We start from the raw sequence: 21315 nt of genomic DNA, 5'->3' as shown, positions 1-21315 counted from the left end.
CCGCTCTGGTGACACGGGAGCGGGACAGGGACAGGGACAGACCAGGCAGCCTCAGTACCTTTATGCTTCTGCAGGGCCTTCTGGGTGGACTGCAGCACAGACTCGTGGAACTGGTGCGCGAACTCCTCCGCCATGAAGGGCTCCCACGGCTTGCTCTTCCCGTTGATGCTGTGGGACAGCGGCACGGGGACGTCCTTGGGCGCGGGGCCGCGGATGTGATGAAGCAGGCTCAGGCTCTTCTTGCCCCCGGAGGCCTCGCTCAGCCTGGCCTTCTCGCCGCTGGGCGCCACTGGCTCCTGGACCCGCGACAGCTCCTGGGGCCGGAGCTGCTCCAGTCTCCCGGGCTCCGTGGCCTTGGCGACGTCAGACAAGGAAGCAGCGACACCCACAGGCTTCTCCGTCTCGAGAGAGGCTTGCTGCGTGGCTGGTTCTTTTGGAGAGAGAAAGCGAGGACAACGGTGAGAGCGGGGAGTGACCGGCCAGGCGCTGACCTCCAGAGCTGAGTGTAATCAAGACCCAGCGCAGAGAACCACGACCCGGGGGGCCGTTCAGTTCGGCGTCCGTGAGTGCGCGCGGTCGGGGCGGGGGCGGGGGGGGGGCTGCGTGCCGCAGCGAGTCCCTCCTTGAATGGTGCCCCGGGAAGGCAGCCGGGAAGATAGAGAATCTGAAGGAAGCAGCAGGTCGCTTCAAGTCACCCACAAGGGAGATGTTAACGTGCCCCAACCCGGTAAGAGAGACCATGTTAGGATTTGGGAACAGGGCCGGACCACAGAGATTTCCGGTTCCACGGAGCAGCGCAGCGAGATTTGATGGAAGCCGAGAGAGAGAGAGACAGACAGAAGAGGCGTGAAGGCAAGTATCGGAGAGGCCTGCAGGGCAGAACAAGCAAGACGGAGATGCCAGAGAGCGCACCAGCTCGGGGCCAGCAGGAGCCGCGGGGCAGGGGCAGCCGTACCGGGATCTGGGGCTCGGGGCTTCTGAGGCCCAGCCGGGTGGCGTCTGGGACGGCACCAAGCGACCGCGGACGGCCCCTCAGAAGCCGGGACCCTCCCCGTCAGCCCCTGGCCCTGCCGTCCTGCTCTCCTGCTCTGTCCCGAGGACAGCCTGCCCAGCTGTGCGGGCAGCTTGTGAAAGAGCGAGATGGAGAGAAACACCTGCTTCCGGGAGGAAAGATTCCTGACGAAGAAGACCTTGAGGGGTCGCCTGACCTTGGGCAGCCCTCGGGACAGTCCCAGGCGGCCGCGGAGGAAGGGGCTGTCCTGCCCGCCCTGGGCCTTACCGCTCAGGGAGACAGCAGGACTGTCCCTCGGAGAGCTCCTGAGTGGGTCTGCCACTGCTGCGGACAGTGCCTTCTGCTTCATGGCACGGAGCATTTCAACAAGTTTCTCTTTGTCTATGAGAAAAGCAGCCTGAGATTAACACCACAGGTGGGTCGCTGGGGAGCAGGCTGCTCGCCCGGGCCCTGGCTGGCAGGCGCGAGCCCTTCAAAGCAGGAGCAAGAAGCGAGCACCGAGGGACAGGCTGTGTTGGAAGGAGGAAGCCTGTCTTTCAGAGCGAGCCCAGATTCCGCTCAGCTCTTCCTGCAGAGCCTTCCGGACCCGCCGCGGAGACGACGGCGTGTGCACAGCGAAGGAACGACGCCCCACGCGGCGATTGTGTTTAAGGCTCCCGCGCACGAGCGGCGGCCCGGGAAGTACAGGCTCCAGGCGCATCCTCTACCCCCCGTGCCCGGCCTGTGAGCATATGTCCCCGGGTGGCTGCCGTTGACCGAAACGGGCCGGACCTGCCATGACGCCCGGTGTGGCGAGTTCCCCTGGCGGTGGCCCTCGTTCCTGACCCTGAGTGCCTGCGTCACTGTGGCTTCCTCTAGGGCTTAAGTCAGGCACAAAGACGCTGGTTACAGACCGACCATGACTCTTCCTGGGCCCCGGCGCGGGCGACCAACACGTCCCTGCCTCATGGGCGCATGGGTCCCACTAGACCGGCTTTAGGCAGAAGGCGAACGAATTAGCCCGTGAAGGCCGCCAGTGGAGCAAGCCCGGGACCGGTCAGCGCTCCTGCCTTCATCCGAATTCCTTTCAGAGAGAAGCGACCGCCTCGGTGTCTGCAAGCTGCACGTGGAAGTGTGCACGGAGCACCCAGACCGGCCGAGTCTGCACCCGAACGCACAGATACTACATGAGCGTGCGGAGCGCACGGAAGAGCGGGACGCCAGACACACTAGGAGCGCGCGCCAGTCCCGCGCCACTCCTGCCCCACGGCTCCTGCCCCAAGACGCGGCCCGGGCGCGGCCCCAGTGGCCTCACGGCCCCAGAAGCACCTGCCAGGGCAAGCTCAGCCACCCCGGGGCCTCCTACCGTGGCAACACAAAGCGCCCTGGGCCACGCCGGCCCCAAGAGGAAAGTGGCCACCGCAGAAAGGTGTGACACGCCCCTGTACCCAGGGGTCGCTCCGCTTGCTGCGCAGGTGCCGAGAGGTCTGACAAGCGACAAGAGTAGCAGAAACAGAGGCCACCGATGCGACGAGAGAAATGCGCTCCAAGGAGGGGGACTTGCATTTGGAACGGAGAGAAAGTTGATGCCAGAGAGACACAGAGGCAGGCCTGTGACAGCAAAGCGGCTGCCTCGCGGGGGACCGACGGAGCGAAGAGAGCCCCGGATGAAGCGCCTTCCGATCCCACCGGGAGCCCACAGCCCTGCCTCTCCAGAAGCCCGTGGCCGTGGAGCGACCCCAGCCCGCGAGACCCGCACCGGGCCGTACCTTTCCTCTTCTCGGCGCTGATGTGGGTCAGGTTGAAGATAGTCAGGAACTGCTTCTTCTCTTCGAAGTTGGGGCTGTTGTTCATCTCGTCGGGGCTGTAGCGGGTGGACAGCGCCAGCCTCGGGGAGGGCGTCTGCCGCTTGTTCTGCATCATCGGGGGCGACGGGCTTCTCTCCCTCAGCATCCGCCGCCGCTTCCTCCGCTTCTGGGTCAGCAGTTCCTCCTTCTGCTGTTGGGTGGTCAAGCCAAAAAGTTGCAAAAACTCTAGCTTCTAGATTGGGAAAGAGAACAAATGAGTTTGAAACCTCGGGCAGTGGCATGCTTCCACGGTCCCAGGGGCCCCTCCTGAGGTCCGTGCAGCCTGTGTGCCGTGGCCCACAGAGCAGGACCCCGACGGCGAGCACATCCAGACAGCGGCCACCAGCAGAAGAGAGGCGCGCAGGGAGTCCCAGCAAGGGCGGGGCTGCCCGGGACAGCGGGAGGGAAGCCAGGACGCAGGCGCTGATGGGGGCACCGAGAGCCCAACCTACAGCCCCAGGCAGCAGGGACCAGGTTCCAGTACCTCGGAGGATGTGTCCAGCTTGAGCGGTGGCTGCTCAGCCACACAGCGGAGGTGGGCCCTGACCTCCTCCTCGTCGCTCTCGTCATAGGAGTCATCTAGGTCGTAGTAGTACCCTGGGGGCGAGAATGATTTATTTGGCTGGGCAAGGGGCCTCATCCTCCAGTGGGGCACACACGGGGCGTACAGATGAGTTGCGTACAGATGCTTCTGTCAGACCACGCCCGGCCAGCCTCTCTAAGCACCCTGAAGCCCAGACTCCTGTCAGCCCCGGTGGAGATGTGCACTAACTCCCAGTCCTAGGGTTTTCGTGCTGGACAGGGACAGTGGCTGGGCTGGGCCATGGAGGCCGCAGGAGGCAGATGCTGGGTTTCCTCTGGACCCCAAGTGACCAGGCTGAGACAGCCCGAAAGGACAGTGCTCTCTCTGCAGGGAGTCCTTCGTCCCACAGGCCTGGGCTGTGTCCATGGCAACACAAGGCTGTGTGTGCACACCCACCCCCTCCCTCTGTGGCCATCTGGGTCCCTTACCCAGGAGGGGACAGGCGCACTCAGGTCCCTAAGGCATAGGGCACGCACAAAAACTCCGATGCAGAGGACCACAGAACCCCTGCACCAAGGGTACCAGAGTAGCCCCTCTTCCTTCCTCACGAGGCAAGTGGAGATGAACAATACTTGTCGGCCCTGAATCTGGCCTAGAGCAACCTGGGAAGACCTGGCCTTGGCCGCAGCTCCCGGCTGAGAGACTGAGTTCAACAGGAGAAAAGCTTTGTGCTGGGGCAGCCCCCGGGGCCTTGCCCCACGCCCAACCCTCCCAAAGGATGACAGCCCCCACGAGGAGCCCCCACGAGGAGCCCCCACGGGGCCCAGGCCTGTTCTCTCAACAGCCTCCTGCCCTGTCATGCTACACTATTAGTATGTAAAACCACCTTATTAGCTCTGGTCGTCACTTATCCGTCGTGCCTGTCTGTGGATCCTTCCTTCCAGAGAGCTCGGTTTGGCTTTTTGGCCGATCTGCGCTGTAGCAGGACCGGCAGGGACCCCAGGTCCGTCTCCCCAGCAGAGTCAGAGAGCGACATAGGAGCCAGCAAACCCGCTCCCTGAGCGGCTGGCAGCCCGGCCCGGGGAGGCTCTGGCACCACTGTCCCCCACCCCCACCCCAGGAAGTTCGAGAGCCGGGGGGCCGCACCTTTCTCCTGGGCCTCTCGCCGCCGGCGCTCCTCCAGGTCCAGCTTGCTGACCAGCCGCCGCCGCTGCTGCAGGAGCTCGTCGTAGATGTAGGCCGGGTCGGGGCCCCGTGGCGCGGGCGGCCGGTAGGGCGAGCCCGGCTTCAGCGGCCCGGCCAGCTCGGCGAAGGGGGCGGGCTGAGGGAGGGCGGCCCGCTGCTGGCCCAGGAGGGTCTGGGTGGACTTCTCGAGCTCGGCCAGGAAGGGCCCGGGCCCGTGAGGAAAGGCCTGGTGCTCCAGGCCCCCTGCCTCCCTCGGGGGTGGCTGGTACTTGTCCAGGGGGGCGGCCTCGCGCTTCCGGGGCCCCTCCTCCGCCTTCTCCTGGCAGTAGACGCGCTCCACCTTCACCAGCGGGACGGCGGCCTGGCGGCTGGGCTCGAATGGGGCGGGGTGGCCGTGCAGAGGGTGGCTCTCCGGGGCCCGCCGCGGCTCCAGGCTGCTGTCCATCAGCGACACCGGGTTCCAGAGGCCCGCGGGCACAGAGTGGTGCTGGGGCTTGGGCGAGATGAGCGGCGGGGGCCCGCCAAAGTGCTGCGGGGGGTCTCGGCTGCCCGGCTCTGGGCGGTTTGGTCCCGGCCTGGGGAAGGAGCAGAGCAGGCCGTTGGTCACGACAGCAGCCGCCCGGGCACGCGGAGCTGGAGGGGCGCCCAGGCCGCCGCCTCTGAGACCCCTTCACAGGCTGCTGCCCGGGGACCCCAGCTCGCCTGCCACAGCTGGAGGCGTCGACTTCTGAGAGAACACGGAAGCTCGGAGGTGACCGCTGCTTGCGGACAGAGACGGTCTCGGCCGGACCCGCTTCTGCTCTGACCCCTCCCCCACAACCTCGCACACAGCGAGCTCTGTACGAGGACAGACCTTTGCTCCCCGACGGAGAGGACAAGGCTCTGACGGCAGAAGTGTGTCCTTGTCACTGGCACCTCCGCGTGTGCCAAGCAGTGGACAGACGTGGGGCAGGGCAGCCTTCCCAGGGCCGCTCACCTCTCTCCCAGGGTCTGCCCAGCCAGTGGGCTGGGGACACCTGTTTCTGGTGGCAGTCACAGCTAGGGTGGCTCTGTGCTCTTGCCGAACCCCAGTGGTTCCCATCGGAACAGCAGGTCCCTGATCCTGGGCTCAGTGGGCGCCTTTGGCTTGGGTACCAGGATGAGCCCCACGATGGGCTCCCTGCTCTGCGGAGTCTGCTTCTCCCTCCCCTCCCCCCTCTCCTCCCAAAGAAACAGTTTTGGGAGGGGGAGAAGGCCAACAACCCCACGTGGCCCCAAGGCAGCAGCTACACCAAAGAGTCCCCACGGAGCCAAGCCACTTGGTGGGCTGCAGCGCTGCACACTCGGGCGGGAGCCGCCCACTGGGTAAGTCGCTTCGCCTCTATCACAGCTTCCAGAGTCCCCCCCCCACCTGGCCAGGGGGCAGGCACTGAACCACAGCCACGAAATTACTCCCAAAGGCAGGTTGGGAGAACGCCCCCGAAGGCTCTTGCACTGCTGAGCAGCAGAGACAAAAGGCCACTGTATCAAGAAGCCACAGGTCCTTAAGTAAATGGCCAAAAAGCGAAAGCAGTCAGCAGAGTAAGTACGTCCTGCACCGCAGCCGAGCACGGAGTGGTTTTCTAGCTCGGAACACGCGGGCCCGTCAGAGGTCAGGTTCACGCTGCTGTGCGGCCAAGCGCGCAGCCGGCTGCTGTGGGGACCACGGAGGCCGGGAGAGGGCGGCTGGGGGCCAGATTCGGCCCCCCACCCCAGTGCCCCGGCCCACCTGAGGCTGCTACATCCCGAGGCAGAGGCTGCCCCTACTGGTGACAGTGGTGCCAGGCTCCTCAGGCCTTGGGCAGAGAAGACTCCGGCAGAGCCAGAATACCCAGACTTCATCAGGCCAGCGGGCTGTGCCGGCTGCTCTCCCAGGCCCCGGGTGTGAGATGGGAGGAGCTCACAGGCAGACACGACCTCGCCTCCGAGAGGCCTCCGAGAAACAGAGGAACGGCCAGCAGCAGAGACGCCCTCGCTGCGGCCACGGTGGGCAGTGCCGCCTGCCCGCGTGGGGACACCAGCTCACAGCACATCAGCCAAGCGAATCCCTGCTGTTGCCCTACTCAGCGGATGCCGCTCAGGGCTGCGGACCAGGCCAGCAGCGCCCGGGGCAGTTGGCCAAAGGCTAAAGCAAAGAGGCGACGAGCACGTGGACATTGGAAAAGCCTCCACCAGGCAGCATCCCAGACACTGAGACCTTCCTGCCTGGCTCCCCTCGTGCACAACTGGGGGAACTGAGGCCAGCATCCCCTGTCCCTGAGACATGGCCAGGCAGAGAGGGATGGACGGTGGGGTAGGGACGCTCTAGGTGACAGCCCGACCACCAGGTGGCAGTGGGGAGGCTCGGGCACAGCTCTAAGTGGAGGCCGGGGCCCAAGGACAGGCACAAAGGCCTCCTGGGGGATCCCAGGACGGGGCTGGGAAACGGGTATTATTGCAGCAGCAATAAACTTAATTTTCTATTTGAACGAAAATTAAACGTAGTCCCCTCTCTTATTAAAGAAGCGTTTCGGCTTGAAAGCAGAGGCCCACAGCGAGAGCCGGTGTAAGGATCAAAGCCTCTCCCGCCCCGTCCAGGCGCCTCGACTCTCCCTGTGCGGACGCAGCCAGGCTGTGCGGGAAGGCCCTGGCTCTGCCGGCGCCGTCACCGAGGGACCAGCACCTCTGTGGGCCTCACTGGTCAGAGGCAGAGCCCGTGGTAGCAAGTGAAAGCACTCAGGAGGCGGTGCAAACCGCAGGCGCCCCAGCAATGCTGGCTGGCTCGGAGCCAATCCCAGTGTGAAGCCCCCCTCCCTCCCAGGCTGCCCCCCGCCCCGCCGAGCCCCACCTGGCACTGTCCGGCCTGTGCTCCGCCTCCGTGGGCACCGGGGGCCGGCCCATGTCCAGGTGCTGCTCCAGCACCTGCTGCCGGAACTCCGACACCTGCGACTGCCGGTCCTCCTTCTCCTGCCGCAGCCGCCGCTGCCGCGCCAGCCACTTCTCCTCCTCGTTCGTGCGCTGGATGAGCAGGGCCGTGGCGGCGCTGCTGCCCGGCAGCGAGAAGATGCTGTGGTTGGACAGGAGGCCGGGCACGGCGTGATGCGCGGCGGGCGCGGGGTGCAGGGGGTGCTGCACGGGCTTCGGGGCCTGCAGGCCGGCCTCCTTCAGCTTCTCTGTGGGGACAGACCGCCGCCGCCGGACCTCAGCGCCCCAGCCCGGCCCACGCGCCCCCTCCTCCCCCGCGGCCGCCTGCCCCCAGGGGCCCCAGGGGAGCACACGGGGTTCCCTGTGGTCCCGCCAGCCGGTCAACAAGCCGGCGCGAAGTCTGACCGCAACGCGCTCCCGGTGAAACGAGGGATGTTTAAGGCAAAGGGAAAAAAAACACTCAAAACTCTTCCCTCCTTTCCTAAAGCACTTGCTGTCCTTGGCCATCGTGCGCCGCGGCCTTGGTGGACCCACTGTCCCCACTCCCGGCCACGGCCGCCGGGCCCCGCGGTACCTGGGCGCGTCGGGGTCAGCTGCTCCGAGGGCTTGCCGCGCTCCTCGCCGGCGTGGCCCCGCAGCCCGTGCAGCTCGGCCACGGGCAGAAAGGCCGGCTCCAGCGCCTTGGCGGCCAGCAGCTCCTTCTCGCGGGCCCGCTGCTCCCGCTGGCGCTCCAGCTCCCGCTCGCGCTCCTTCTCCCGCTCACGCTCCAGTTCCTTCTCCCGTTCCCGCTCCTTCTCCCGCTCCCGCTCGCGCTCCTTCTCCCGCTCGCGATCCGCTTCCCGCTCCCGCTCGCGCCTCAGCTCCTCGTCCAGCTGGAGCCTGCGGGCGAGGGGAAGGAGGTGCTGACGGCCGCTGCGCTGCTGCCGGGGGACCAGCACCGTCACTGGCACCGCGACAGCAGACACGCAGGCCTCCGCGTGGACTAAGTCACCGAGAAACTCCGAGTCCCCCCGACCGAAAGCCGCACACCTGCTCCCCGAGCCTCTCCCGCACGCTCGTGCCAGGAGGCCGGCGACGGGACACGGGGCTCCCGGGCACCGGCCGTGCCCCCCCCCCCAAGTGAGCAGACTGAGGCCACGGGGGCCACCCTGGCCCCGCGCCGCACCCCGTGAGCAGGGACACCCCGGCCCAGGACACGGCTTACCTCTCGGCGCTGAGGCTGGACATCCGCTCCGAGTGCAGCGCAGCCAAGGACGAGTGGGAGAGCTCAGGGGGGTAGCGGACCCCGGAGAGGTGGAGGTGCATGGCCGACGGGTGCAGGGGGGGCAGGGAGCCGGGGGTGGGGATGGGGTAGAAGGGGGACCGCAGGGCTGACAAGCAGTACGAGTCATCCATCCTGTGTGGAGAAGATTGGGCCCAGTGAGACCCAAAGGGGAAGACACCATGGCCAGGCCCCTCCAAAGGTGCCGCGCAACCAGGGCAGAAAGGCGGGGAGCTGCCACCAAGGGCCTGCGGACAGAGGCCACCCCACAGCCAGCCCCCAAACCCAGCCAGGACGCTTTCAGGCTTGACCGCAGGTGCCCTGGGAGCAGCAGCCCCCGCACAGATGCGTCAGGCCAGGACTGGCAGGGCCCCCGCACAGGGCAGAGGCGGGGACATGCTTCCCCCGGGGCTTCCCAGTGACGCAGCCCAATAGATGGCCGCTGCGGGAGCGGCAGTACGGACGCCGGCGGGGGTGGGGGACGGGGCTCCGCCAGGGGTGAACCCCCAACGGCTAACTCGGAAGGCCGGGGGCTGCTCGAGGCACGGAGCCTGGCCCCAGAACGTCACGCTGACTCGGGGGGGGGCCTCACCTGAAGGCCGGGTGGGGGAATGGGTGCGGGGCCAGGTAGCTGGGGTGGTAGTAGGCGGCGGCGGCGGCGGCGGGGTCCAGGCCGAGCGGAGGCAGCGAGGACATGCGCAGGTCCTCGGTGGTGTGGTAGGGCCGGAAGCTCCTCAGGTAGTCTTCGGTCACGGTGCTCGGGGGCACCACGTGGTGCACAGGCCGCTGCAGGCTGCGGTGGGCACGGACGGACGTGGGAAGGACTGCGGTGAGCAGAACTCCCGCATGGGCCGGCAACGGGCCAGTCTCCCCCACCCCCCCCAAGTGCCCCCCCCCCCAGCATGGAGGGGCTCTGGGGACAGGGGACTTGCAGAAACAAGAGGTGGGCCACGACGGCTCCTCAGGCCCCCCACAGCCCGGAGGCACCCCTGGCTCCAAGAGCCCCGACCGGCGGCTTAGGCAGTGGGAAGAGCCACCCAGCACCGGACCCCCTGGCACAGGCGCCCCCACTCCCCACCGGACGCCCCGGCACACGTGCCCCCACTCCCGACCTGCAGACTTACTTGAGCGGTGGGAAGCGTGAGTCCTGCACCACAGAGCTGGGGGAGATGCCGAAAGGGTAAGGGGTGCTGAGCAGGTGTGAGGGGATGGCTGGGCCCCCCGCCTTCTCCTGGGGCAGCGGGGGCTCCACGATGAGGCGCTCCCGCCCACTGCTGCTGCCCCGAGAGCCGGTGTCCTGCTGGGGGACAGAGAGCACCGGGTCAGGCCCAGGGTGCAGGGCAGGGGCCTCCTCCAGACCCAGGGAGGCTTGTGTTTTGGGGCTTCTAAGATGCGCTTCCCTAACGGGTTTCCACCCCATCCCCGGGAGCACGTGGGAGGCAGTCCCCCCACTTCCGGGAGGACATGGGTTCTCGTGGCAGGAGGGCTGCGTGGAAACCCATCTCGTTGCAGGGGCCATGAATGCAAGTGCCCGTGAGCAGACGCGGCCCGGAGTGGAGCCCCCCCTCGCCCTTCCCACGGGGTCCCCAGCGCGGGGAGGTTGGTGTTGTGGCAGCAGGCGCAGGAAGTGAGCTCCGCTCTGCAGCAGGGAACAGCGAAGCCAGTCGGGCCCCCCACCATCCACGGATCACGGAGCAGGCACAGGCGACCCCCAGGGGCCGGAGCGGCAGCTGTGCTGACAGCTGCCTGCGCGCATCACAGACACCTCGGCCCCCTGGCACCCGCGGAGTCGCAGCCGAGAAGCTGGCACGGCCCCCGGGCAGAATGCGCTGGTCTCAGCCTGCTGCCAACCCCCAGGGGTGGTCCTGGCACCGGCCACAGCAGGCAGTTGTGGGACCCTGACTGGCCGGACCCGTCTGGGGCCACCTTTGCACACACGGTTGGTGGGCTGGGGCCCAGCGGGGAGGGAGACCCTGGGAAACCGGAGGAGGGGCTTGCTCAAGGCAGGAGGGGGAAGAAGAGCCCTGACCAAGGCCAAGGGCAGAGCCTGCCATGTGTGGCCACTGGAGGGTCCAGCCCCGGGGATGCACACCACCCACAGTCGTGACTGCTCTTGTCATGCCCGCGGCTGAAGGGAGCCGAGCAGCCAGCCTTAGGACATCCACGGCAGTCGGGGGCTCCTGACGCTGGTTCAGAATCTTCTGGATTCTGGAGCAGCTGGAGGCAGGGGAGGAACCTCCACCATCACAACAGCCCTTCCCAGCCCAAGCGAGGTCACTGGCAGCCCAGGCCTGACCTCAGCCATGGGGGTTCTGAGGCCATGGCTACGGGCGTCCCCAGGCCCCAGCAGCTTCTCGACCAGGCCCTTCCTTCTCCTGGCTGGATGGACCTCCCCCCCACCCCGCCCCTGCCCCCAGGTCCGGCTGCCCACAATGAGTGGAGAGCAAACCAGGGCCACAGGAAAGCATGGGGCACTTGGGGGGTCAAACCCGGCTTGTCCACCCCGAATCCACGGTGTTCCCACCAGGTCACAGAACACCAAGCACCCCTTGAAGACAAGGGGGGACTATGACTCTTGGACGGTCTACTCCGGGCGGCCCAGGCTGAGGAACACCGGACATGTGGCGGCTGAGCCCGGTCCCCGGAGGAGATGCCCTGTTCCCTACTCGCCACCCCACGTTCCAGGCTCTGCCGGGTCCAAGGCCGCCCGGCAAGGCTGGGAGGAGGGGGGACAGCAGAGCTGCTGCGGCCACACCCGACCCCCCCACTACCCCAGCAGCAGCCACAGGCCAGTGGACCAGGCAGGGTGGGCCGTGGGGGCAGCCGGAGGGCCTGGCCGGTGCCGCCGCCGCGCCCTCCCCAGCCTTCCAGGAGACACATCCGTGACAATTAACCGAAGGAGACAGGCCGCTGATGGGAATTTTTAATGAGCGGCCACATCTGCTCCCGCCTGCAGGCTGGCACGGCCCCATTGCTCACGGCGGGGTCCTCGCAGGTTCACGAGCTCTGGCTTGCCCTTCCCTGTAGGGGCGTTCGCAGGGCAGGCATCAGGGGGCACACGTGCGTGCACCAATAGCCTGCCTGGGTCAGAGCAAGCCGTCCAGGACCCCCACATCCTACTGTTCCAGAGAGTTCTAGGGCCCATGCCTGACTTCGTGTCCTGCAGATGCCTGTGTGGACAGCAGGGCGAGCTCCCTATCTGGTCCTGGAGACCCTAGAGGAGACCCACTGCTGCCTCGTGCCTCAGTTTCTCCATCTGTCAAGGGGGCCAGTCAGAGCCCCAGCTCCTGGTGCGACAGGGACAGACGCGCACAGCAAGGGGAAGCAGGCGGAGAACCAGCACATGGCCCGCCCATGCGAGCGTCTTAGGGGCTGTGCGCAGGCCGGGGCTTGCTGGGTCTTCCCACGGGCCCGTCAGCTGGCACGCGGGCTGCGGCAGCACCCTGCTCCTCGCGGGGGCCACCGTGGGACGGAGAAGGCCCCGTGGCTGTGGCCTGGGGTGGAAGGAACAGGGTGCACCACTGGACAAGGACAGTAGCCAAGGAGACCATCAACCCAGGGAGCCGAACCCCCGGTCGGGGTCCTTGCCCTGAGGACCCCATCTGGGGAGTGGCTCCATCCAGGCAGCCCTTGGCACACCGGGTCCCGGCCTGGTCGCATGCACTCCAGGTACACAATCCCTGTGCAAGGCCAAGACCCCGGGGCAGCCACTGGCACGTAGGAGGCCCCCAAGGGCACCGTCCTGAGAGGCCCCTTCTCCCCTCAGTGGGACAAAGCCCAGCTTGAAGGCGGCTGGGCCAGATGGCACTTTGCCACCGGCAGAGGAAAAACACGGCGCGGCAGGACCTGGGGGAGGGGCAGGTGGACCGGCGGGGGCCGAGGGGTGGGGTGGGGGTTCAGTGGGCCGGACCCACGCGCCTTCCGTCTGGCTGGAGGCCTGCCAGGCTTGTGGCAGGTCCCTGGGCATGAGATCACCCTCTGGGGGCGCACAGAGGCTGCCCGGACTGGCCCAGCCACCCCGGGGCCCCCCGAGAGTGCGAGAGGCTCCCGATGTCCTGGCAGAGAGCCGCGCCTCAAGGAGCATCTGGGGGCAGCTTCCCCTCCTGAGCGTGGCAGCTGCAGGCCCAGCGGTACAGACCAAGGCAGGACGAGGGGCAGGAGAATCCTTCCTTCTCCGGCGCCTGGAGAGAGTCCGGTCAGGCAGGCAGGACAAGCCCTGCTAGCTTGAAAATAAGCCATTTTTCATCTCTGCTGTGGGCTGTGGCCCCCCTACCTGGGAGACAGGACCCTGGCGACTGGGGATGGCCAGGCCCAGAGCCCCACCCCCACGAGTCCCCACCTGGTGGGGGAGTGAGGGACCCACCCCCTCCCCGCCTTCACGCCTCCTGCCAGCTCCGCTGCCCAGAAGGATTTCGTTCTCCACTGAGCCTCTGAGCCACACATCATCTGCTCATCCAGTTCCCTGCCCGCCGCCCCCCCTCCCAGCGGCGCCAGCGTTTCAGTCACCGCTGCGGTGGTACGCGGCGGGAGCAGATCGATCACAGCCCGTCCTCGGGGGTGACTAAATGCTTCTGAGGCAGGCAGGACCCTCGGAGGAGACCCTGGGAGGAGTCACGCGGCGCAGGCGAGTGAGGAGGGCATACGTGGGAGGCACCCTGGTCGGGGCCGATCAAGGGGGAAGGAAGCCGCTCTGGGGCAGGGCGAAGGGGACAGGCCGGGCCCCTGCAGCTGTCAGCAGCCAGTGCTGAGCCCTGGGGCCTGCAAACCCCGCTGTGGCTGGAGTCTGGCCACCAGGCCCCACCTGGGCTCTCGCGGCCTCAAGCTGCACACAGAGCACAACGCACAAAGCCAAGGGCCCAGACGGCAGCTTGAGATGTGCACACGGCCACCCAGGAGAGCCCCAGCCCACAGCTGTTTCTAGGGATCCAGGGATCCTGGGTGGGTTCCTTGTGGATCCTCACCGGGGCCAGGGCCTGCCTGACGACCGCCCCCTCTGTGGACACAGGCAGGCTACCCCCGTCCCCCAGGGCAGAGAAAGAAGAGACAGACCCACCAAGAGGATGCACCCACCAAGTGCATGGTGGGGCTGGGGACGGCCTCTGTGCCCACCTGCCTCTCTGCTTCCATCTTTCTTGTGGTTTCATTGGTATTTCCCAGGACTGCACCCCACCCCCGCCCAGAGCTTAGGAGGGAAACCCAGTGTTCCCAGCCCCCGACCCCGCTACTGGGACTCTCGGCGGGGCTGCTGGAGGGGCGGAGGTGGGAGGGGGGCGCGCAGCCGGGACAGGGCTGAAGAACCGCTCCCAGGGCCTTCTGCCGGGCAAGCGGCTGGGCAGCAGCCGCACGGGGGAGCCCCAAGTACTGGGGGCGGCTCTGGAGGCTACCACGGAAGCCGGAGTGCAGCTACGCATGGAACCGCGACCCCCGCCCGCCAGTTCTCATGTCGGGGTGCGGACCCCCAGGGCCTCGGAGCGGGAGCATGCTGGGAGAGCTTCCAAAGGGTCACGGAGGTGCGCCGCGACCCAACACGACCCGTGGCATCAAGAAAAATGAGAACACAGACGGGCACAGAGGGGGGCCCGGTGGGGACAGAGGGAGAAGGCGGTCTGCACGCCCAGGAGAGGCCTCAGACCCCCAAAGAATAAGCGTGTCGTGGGAGCGAGCCCTGGCCCAGTGCTTGGCTGTGGCCGCCCGCCCGACACCGTCGCGTTTTCTTCCAACACACGGACGGACCCTCCAGGCCAGCGTCGCGCTTCCCGCGCCCGCCCGCGCGCCCGCGCTCACCTGCCGGCTCTCGCTCCTCCACACGCCGTTGACAGTCTTGGTGGGGGCGATCGTCACCACGGGGGGCGTGCTGGGCACACTGTGGCCCCCAGGGGGGACGATGATGGGGCCCATGGGCACGCGCTTCGGCGTGCTGGCCGGGGAGCTGTGGTTGGTGGCCGGCGAGGACACGGGGGACGACTCGCTGCTCAGTGAAGACCCTGCGGGAGAAGGAAGGGCAGAGCAGCGTGAGCCCAGCCAACCCGGCGCCGGCCGCACCCCGTCTCTGGCTTCCCTGGCCCCTTGGCCTCCTGGGACCAGCAGGGGCACAAGTGTAGGGTCCCAGCGCCGCTCACCCGAGCCCCGGACCCCGGCCCGAGGGGGAGAGGAGCCGGGAGCGTGAGCAGGGCGGGCAGGAAGGGCGACCCCTCCCCACGCTGATGGGGGACCTGAGCCCCGGGCCCCGAACAGGGCCCTGACCCCTGTGTGCTTGCGGACGGAGGGGTCACAGGAGGGCCACGGGAGGGCCTGGCAGGGCGGGGACCAGGAGCAGTGGCCATAGGAGACTCATCTTTTTCCTTAGGTATCAACTGTGTTGACTTCAGTTTTAAAAACTGAGCTTTAATTCACCACTGAAACCATAAAGGTCGCTGGTTTCCAGCACATTCTGAGTCATAACCATCACCACTACTGGCTCACCTCCGTGGCCCCATAAAGACCGGGAGCCCAGCCTCACTCCCACCTGCTGTCTGCCCCCCGGGAGGCGGGTGCGCAGGGCCTGGGGCGGGGCGCGAAGCGCTCTGGGGCTCCCGAGCGCAGCCAAGCCGGCCAGCTGCTCCGGTCAGTGGCTGCTGCCCCTGCGATGGGCATGGCGTGAGCAAGGCAGGCACACTGGGCTCCCCAGGTCCGGACCCCCAGAGGGCGTCCAGCACTGTCCAGGTCCTCCAGAGCCCTGCCTGGGCCTGGCTAAGTGCGCGCACACACCCACCCCGCCCACCCCGCACTCCAGGTGGGGGGGTGGAGCCCCCTCACGTGACCACACCGTGGTGGGTCCACAGACATCGGCTCACGCAGCCCAATCCCCCGTCCCAGACTGGCGTGGACCCCGGGGGACCCCACTTCATCTGGAAGCGTGAGAGCAGCCACGGTCGCGGGCGAGGAACACACGCTTGGCTACAGTCACGGTGGGGGGACGGGGAGGTCCAGGGGCTTCGGCCGAGCTGGACCACAAGCAGTGGCTTGGAGACGCCCCGTCAAAGGGCAAAGGCTGCCCCTTCTGAAAGGTCCCTACGGGCACCTTCTGTCAGCAAGAGCCCCCCGTGGGCGGGGGCAAAGGAAGCAGAGTCCGCAAAGACAACCCCCACAGGAGGAGAAGCCACCGACGTGCAGGCGTGGCCCCGGATTTTGCTCTCGAGGGCCGAGGGACCCTCACTGGGCCTCCGCACCACCTCCAGGGGCCACACTCACGCTACAGGGTGGGGATCCTGTGTGTGGAAAGGGGCGCCGACAGCCCCTTGCCCTGGCGGCCACGGCGTCGCCAGTGCGGGTCCCCCTCCTTCCTGCCCCAGGGCCCTGACCAGCCAAGCAGGGCTCCCCAGCATCGCCAGGAAGCAAAGCGGCTGCACGCGGAGGCCCAGCAACGTGGACAGAGCCTTGACCTGGACGAGGCCCTCTTGTCCAGGACACTTCAACAGGACTCCCTAGTCTTGTCCACGGCATGTACAACTGTACAAGGCAGCCCCACGGAGACACCCAGTCCCAACCCCACGGGGAAACCCCGGAGCAACCCCGGAGCAGCACGTTCTGCTCTTCGTATCAGCAATATCAAGGAGGAACGGGTGTCCCTCAGGGAGCTGCTCAAGGGCTGCTGTGACCCCCGAGTCCCCAGGTTAGACAGCAAGAACGGCCGCCACCCCACGTCGGTGGCTAGCTGCCCGCTAGCTTGGGTGCGGTCTGAAGCTCCTGGTCAGAGATCATTACTGCAGGGGAGGGCCAATGGCCCTGAGACAAGCTACATCTGGCCAAGCTGGTGACCACGCTGTTCTGCACCCAAAGCCGGTTTCAGGTCCCCTTCAGCCGGGGCAGGGGTGGGGGGGCGGTCACAGGCGGATCCAGCCAGTCCGTGAGCAGACCTGACCTCTCCTGGAAAGTGACCTCCCTGAGGTTCCAGCATGGCCCTTGGGGGCTGGGGGCCCGTGCCTGTACTGACCAGCTGACACAGAGAGCACTGGGTGTGGAGTCCTGAACCCTCGCCCAGGTCTGTGCAACTCTGCAAACTGGCGGCACCTTCCAGGGAACGCACCCAGCAACACGGGGCCAGCGCCCACCAGAGAAAGGGCAGCCAGCAAGGGGGCTGCGGGCAGCAGAGACCACCTAGGGCCGGTTGCCAGCCCGCAGCGCCCCCTGCAGGGGAGGCTGGGTCACACCAGCACCCAGGGCAAAGACAGGATGATGCAGCCCGTCCCATCGACGGCGGGCGCGTCTCCTGATCCTCCTGATCACTGAGAGCCTGCCCCTGCGCCTTCCTGGAGATTATCTGGATTTTGATAAAAGTTCCACTTTGCCTTTTTAAAAAAAAACAAACACACACAAAACGCAACAACACACCAGATAAGGGATCTTTTCCCTAAAAGAGCATTTCCACAGAAACCCTGTGGCCCTCCTTTCTGGGTGGCAGGGGCTCCGTGGGGGCGGTCCCTGCATGACAAAACGCCCCACTGCGAGGCGGGAACTCACTGGCCCCGGCAAATTCATGGAGGGGTGGCCGTCACCCCGAAAAGGAGGCCGGTACCCCAGCCCTCAGTACATGCATGTGCCCATTCCAGGAGGTTGCCCTAAACGATCTCACCGGACGTGACCATGAGCACCGGCAGCTGCTCACTCAGTTGGTGTTTATGGCGCGTCCGTCTGGTCCCGGGCGTCGGGACTCCCCTTCTTTCTACGGCCGGCAACGCTTCCTTGTAGGCGGAAACACGTTTCGTTTCGTGTGATCCCCACCCCCTCACCCAGCTCTGCGAGGGCTGCTGTGTCTCCTGCACTCACAGCTTGTCTCCCACTTAAGCCCCACACTCGGCTGCCAGGCCCACACCCTGGGAGGCCCCACTGTCCACGGGGGCGGAGAGGACTGTATGTGTGTTTTGGAGCCAGAACAGGAAGGAAGGAAAGCGCACACAGGCCAAGAGCGCCCGGGGTCAAAGCAGAGGCCACCAAGAGCCTGGAGGAAAAGCTGGGGTCAAAGGCCAAGCAGGCTCGCGGCCTCTAGACACTGGGCAGATGGACCGGGCAGCCCACACAGCTCGGAGCCCTGCAGTGCAACAGCCCTGGGGGGCCTCGCAAGCCGGAGCAGCTGACAGCACCAGCCCCCCCACGAGGGGCTCCGCCTCACGCCATTAACTCGCCTCTCTAGATTAACCTCGTTTCTAATCTCCAGGCCAGGTGGCAGGGGGAGCTTGGGGGCCCAGGTGCACTCGGACTGGGAGGCCACCGGCAATTAGCAACCTCCTCCCCCCAGCACTGGGGCGGGGGGGGGGGGGCAGCATCACTGGCCGGCCAGAGCCCGTAATCCATCCCTGACCACGCACCCACAGTTAGCATGCGGCCACCGCGACCCCGCTCCTGTGACCGCCCTAATTAACTGGAGGCACACGGCAGGAGCCTGTCCGCGGGCGCGGGCAGCCGGCACGACGGGAGGCCCTGCACGCCGTCACCTCTGCCGTCTGCCTCGGAGGATTAGCGCCGAGGCCGCCGGGCACATGTAATTAACAGCTGAGACCCCAGACTCGGGAGACCGGAGCGGGGGAGCCTGGAAACCAAACTGCAAACCTTCCACGCCGTCTGCTCTCCCTGACACACATGCCGTTGGCCACCAACACAAGGACCCGCCATCCAGTGGACGCTGCCGCAGGCACCTCCGTGCCCAGCTGCAGGACCCCTACCCACCCCTCCAGCCCACCACACCGGCCGCGGTCTCTGGGCCTCACCCTGCACCGGGTTAGGGTTCTCGGCACTGATGACAGGGAGGACATGAGGGGACAGTCTCCCTAGAAAGGGACCATCCGCTTACGGGGCTGGGCCACCCAAGCCTGGCGGGGTTGGAAGGGGCAGTACCCCAGGGATAGACTCATGCAGGAGGGTATGAGGGGCCCAGCCCCCGTGCCAGCAAGGGTTTCTCTGGCTTCCACCAGGGCAGGCATCCACCCGGGCCCCACAGCACAACCAGGGTGGGGCAGCGGCCCCCCGAGGACCCCATGTGCACCTGCTAGCCAGGGCCCTCTGCTCACCCCTGCAGTCTGTTCCGTCCTAGGTCCATCTCGGAAGGTCCCTGCGCAGGCTGCTGGACTCCAGAGGACAGCCAGCCTCCAGCGCCCCACAGCCCTGGGGGGCCCTGCCCTCCCCCTCCTCTGACCTCCCCTAGGCCTGGCGGGCGAACACCATCTGCCCCCAGAAAGCAGGCTGGCCGGCGGCGCGGCGTGCTCTGCTCACTGAAGCCGAGGGGCCGTGGGGCCTGCAGGAAGCCACCCGGCTGGCGGTCACCCACACGCCGCTCCCCGGACAGCCGCGAAGTCGGCCTCCCTGGGACGCGCCCAATGGAACAGCCATAGCGTGTGCCTTTTGGGAAGCTAAGTGCGCAGGTGACAGAGGCCAAACGCCATCGAAGGCAGGGGCATTTGCAGCCCGGCACAGTGGGGACAGTGGGGGTGGGGGGGCACAGGCAGTCCTTGCCCAGCTGAGGGCCCTGGTTCGTTCCGATGACCCGTGGGCCTGGACAGAAGGGCTGGGAAAGAGGCCCTGCACACCTGCTTCCAGGCCGGGGGTCTCCCTACCTCCCACCAGCCGGAGTCCTCACCCCGCCTCACGGCCGCCAGCCACCAGCACGGTCCTGGGCCCAATCTTGAACACACGACGGTCCGTAAACCCAAATCCGCAAAGACAAGGCGTTGGTCTTTCTTATGAGCCACGTTTCCAGGGGCCCATTACTGGCCGGCGGGCTGAACTGGGGCTGGCCAGAACGGCGGGCTCGGACGCTGGGGACAACGCGGTGGGGGCCGAGGAGCACCAAGGCAGGGGGAGCCCTGGGAAGGCGACAGGGCCAAGTTGGTGCCGTGTCACCACAGCCAGGGGAAGCCTGCTGTGCGAAATGCCCCTGGGCCGGGCATTGCCCCTGGTCCATTGCTCTGGTCAGACCCATCTTGCCCACCCAAGCCTTCCCCCTTCCCCCCATATCCCTGCATCGGGGGCACACGTGGCTTCTCCAGCTCCAGCCTCCCGGGCCCTCCAGCTCTTGCCTCCAGAACCCCGAGGGCCCAGGGTCAGCGGAGAAGGTCCCCCCACCGCAAGCTCACACCTGTATTTGGAGTCAGATGGGGCCACAGACACCCATGGGGAAATGCCAGCGCTCGGGTGACCTGCTGCGGGGAGCAAGCGCGCCAGGCCAGATCCTGCCTTCCCTGGCTTGGCTGTTTTCTTTGAAACAAAGAGATTTTGGGGGCAGCACGGAAGACCCCGCCCTGCTCCACCGGGCCAGCTGTGTGGCGGCAACACTGGGGGGCAGAGTCCCACCCACACGCTCTGCCAAGGGAGGGATCCGCCCCGCCTCCCTGGGGCTTGGGGACAAGACCCGGGCTCCGGCAGCTCCCCAGGCCTGGCAGTAACCAGACCCGCCTGCCAAGCCGGCGACAAGACGAGGCAGAAAGCCAAGAAGTGCCGGGGAAGGAAGCCAGGCAGGGGCGCCCATGGTGTTTGGGGCCCTGGACCTGGAGTGTTAGAAATTCACACCCCACAGCCCCCGCCCCTGCAGCCAGTGCTCTCGGCAGATGCCCCCTCCGGAAGGCCACTCCACCACCCCATGGGGTCCAGGGTGGCAACGCTATGCACCTGACACACTGTGTAGAGAGAGGAATAGGTCCCAGAGGCTTCGGGGCCCACCATGCTTCCTCTGCCTAGCCGGGGCCCCCAGGCCACACAGGGACAGCCCAGAGACACTTGCCCTGGACAGGGGCACGGAGTATGCACTGTGCAAGGCACAGAAGGTGGGCCGGCCAAGCACCTGAGTTAGGACCCTCCAGGTGGGCTCACGGGGTGGGGTCAGGGGAGACGCACAGCCCCAGGGACCTGGAAGGCTCCCCACACCACTGCCCCTGCCCGGTCCTGGGCAGATGGGCGCTGCAGCCCTGCGGGAGGTGAGATCGCCCCATGGCCAGTCACAGCCAGTGCCTGGCAGCGGCCCCTGCCGCGTCATGCCCCGGCCGGCAGGGATGCGGGTGCCCAGGCTCGCCCTCTGCAGGGAGCTCAGGGGAAGGGTCAGGGCCGCTGGGGAGCTGCGGTCACACTCCAGGCGAGGCCCCTCCTGACTCACACCCTCACTTAGTCATTCACAGGCACCTCCCCGCCCACAGAAAGCCGGGGTCCCAACAAGCCCTGCAGGGCAGGCCTCGGAGGCTGGGACACTCTGAGGGTCAGTGCAGTCTTGGGGTTCCCTAGACTGGGGCTCATTCCAAGGCTAAAACTGGGGCTTCCAATGCCAAGGGGGGGGTGTGTGGGGGGGGGGGGGTACAGTCTCTGCACGGAAGAGGCTCCTGCGTGGGGACAGGCTGGATGAAGCGGCCAGGCCGGTGCTGGAGCTGGACGAGCAGTGAGGGGGCGGAGAGCCGAGTGGCCCGGGAGGACATCCTTTCTGCGGCCAGAGACACGGAGGAGCCCCACGCGAGCTGTCTCAACAGGGCGCCCCAGCCCATCACGGAGAAGGAATCTCCCGGGTTTGACCGGGACCAGTGGGGGCTCAGACCCCGAGCCTCTTCCAGAACGATGTGCTGTGTGGGTGCGC

General features: G+C 66.9%; 1 protein-coding gene across 5 annotated transcripts in view; it reads right to left on the bottom strand.

The window, feature by feature from the left end:
- The window catches only part of GSE1 (Gse1 coiled-coil protein), a 385451-nt gene that overhangs the window by 6249 nt on the left and 357887 nt on the right, over positions 1–21315 (bottom strand). For 2 of the 5 annotated variants that reach the window (XM_059383392.1, XM_059383397.1), the window contains 11 exons: positions 14514–14713; positions 9854–10029; positions 9322–9522; positions 8673–8864; positions 8043–8347; positions 7392–7716; positions 4508–5121; positions 3323–3435; positions 2761–3031; positions 1280–1393; positions 59–430 (listed from right to left, as the gene is read on the bottom strand). In XM_059383392.1, the coding sequence (XP_059239375.1) occupies positions 59–430; positions 1280–1393; positions 2761–3031; positions 3323–3435; positions 4508–5121; positions 7392–7716; positions 8043–8347; positions 8673–8864; positions 9322–9522; positions 9854–10029; positions 14514–14713 (2883 nt within the window). The remainder of the gene's footprint in view (positions 1–58; positions 431–1279; positions 1394–2760; positions 3032–3322; positions 3436–4507; positions 5122–7391; positions 7717–8042; positions 8348–8672; positions 8865–9321; positions 9523–9853; positions 10030–14513; positions 14714–21315) is intronic. The other 3 variants (XM_059383395.1, XM_059383394.1, XM_059383396.1) reach the window with 3 other exon arrangements.

Source organism: Mustela nigripes, chromosome 17, assembly GCF_022355385.1.
Source record: "Mustela nigripes isolate SB6536 chromosome 17, MUSNIG.SB6536, whole genome shotgun sequence".
In the NCBI taxonomy this organism is placed as follows: domain Eukaryota; kingdom Metazoa; phylum Chordata; class Mammalia; order Carnivora; family Mustelidae; genus Mustela; species Mustela nigripes.
The sequence above is the reverse complement of the archived record's forward strand: the minus strand, read 5'-3'. Positions and strand labels throughout refer to the sequence as shown.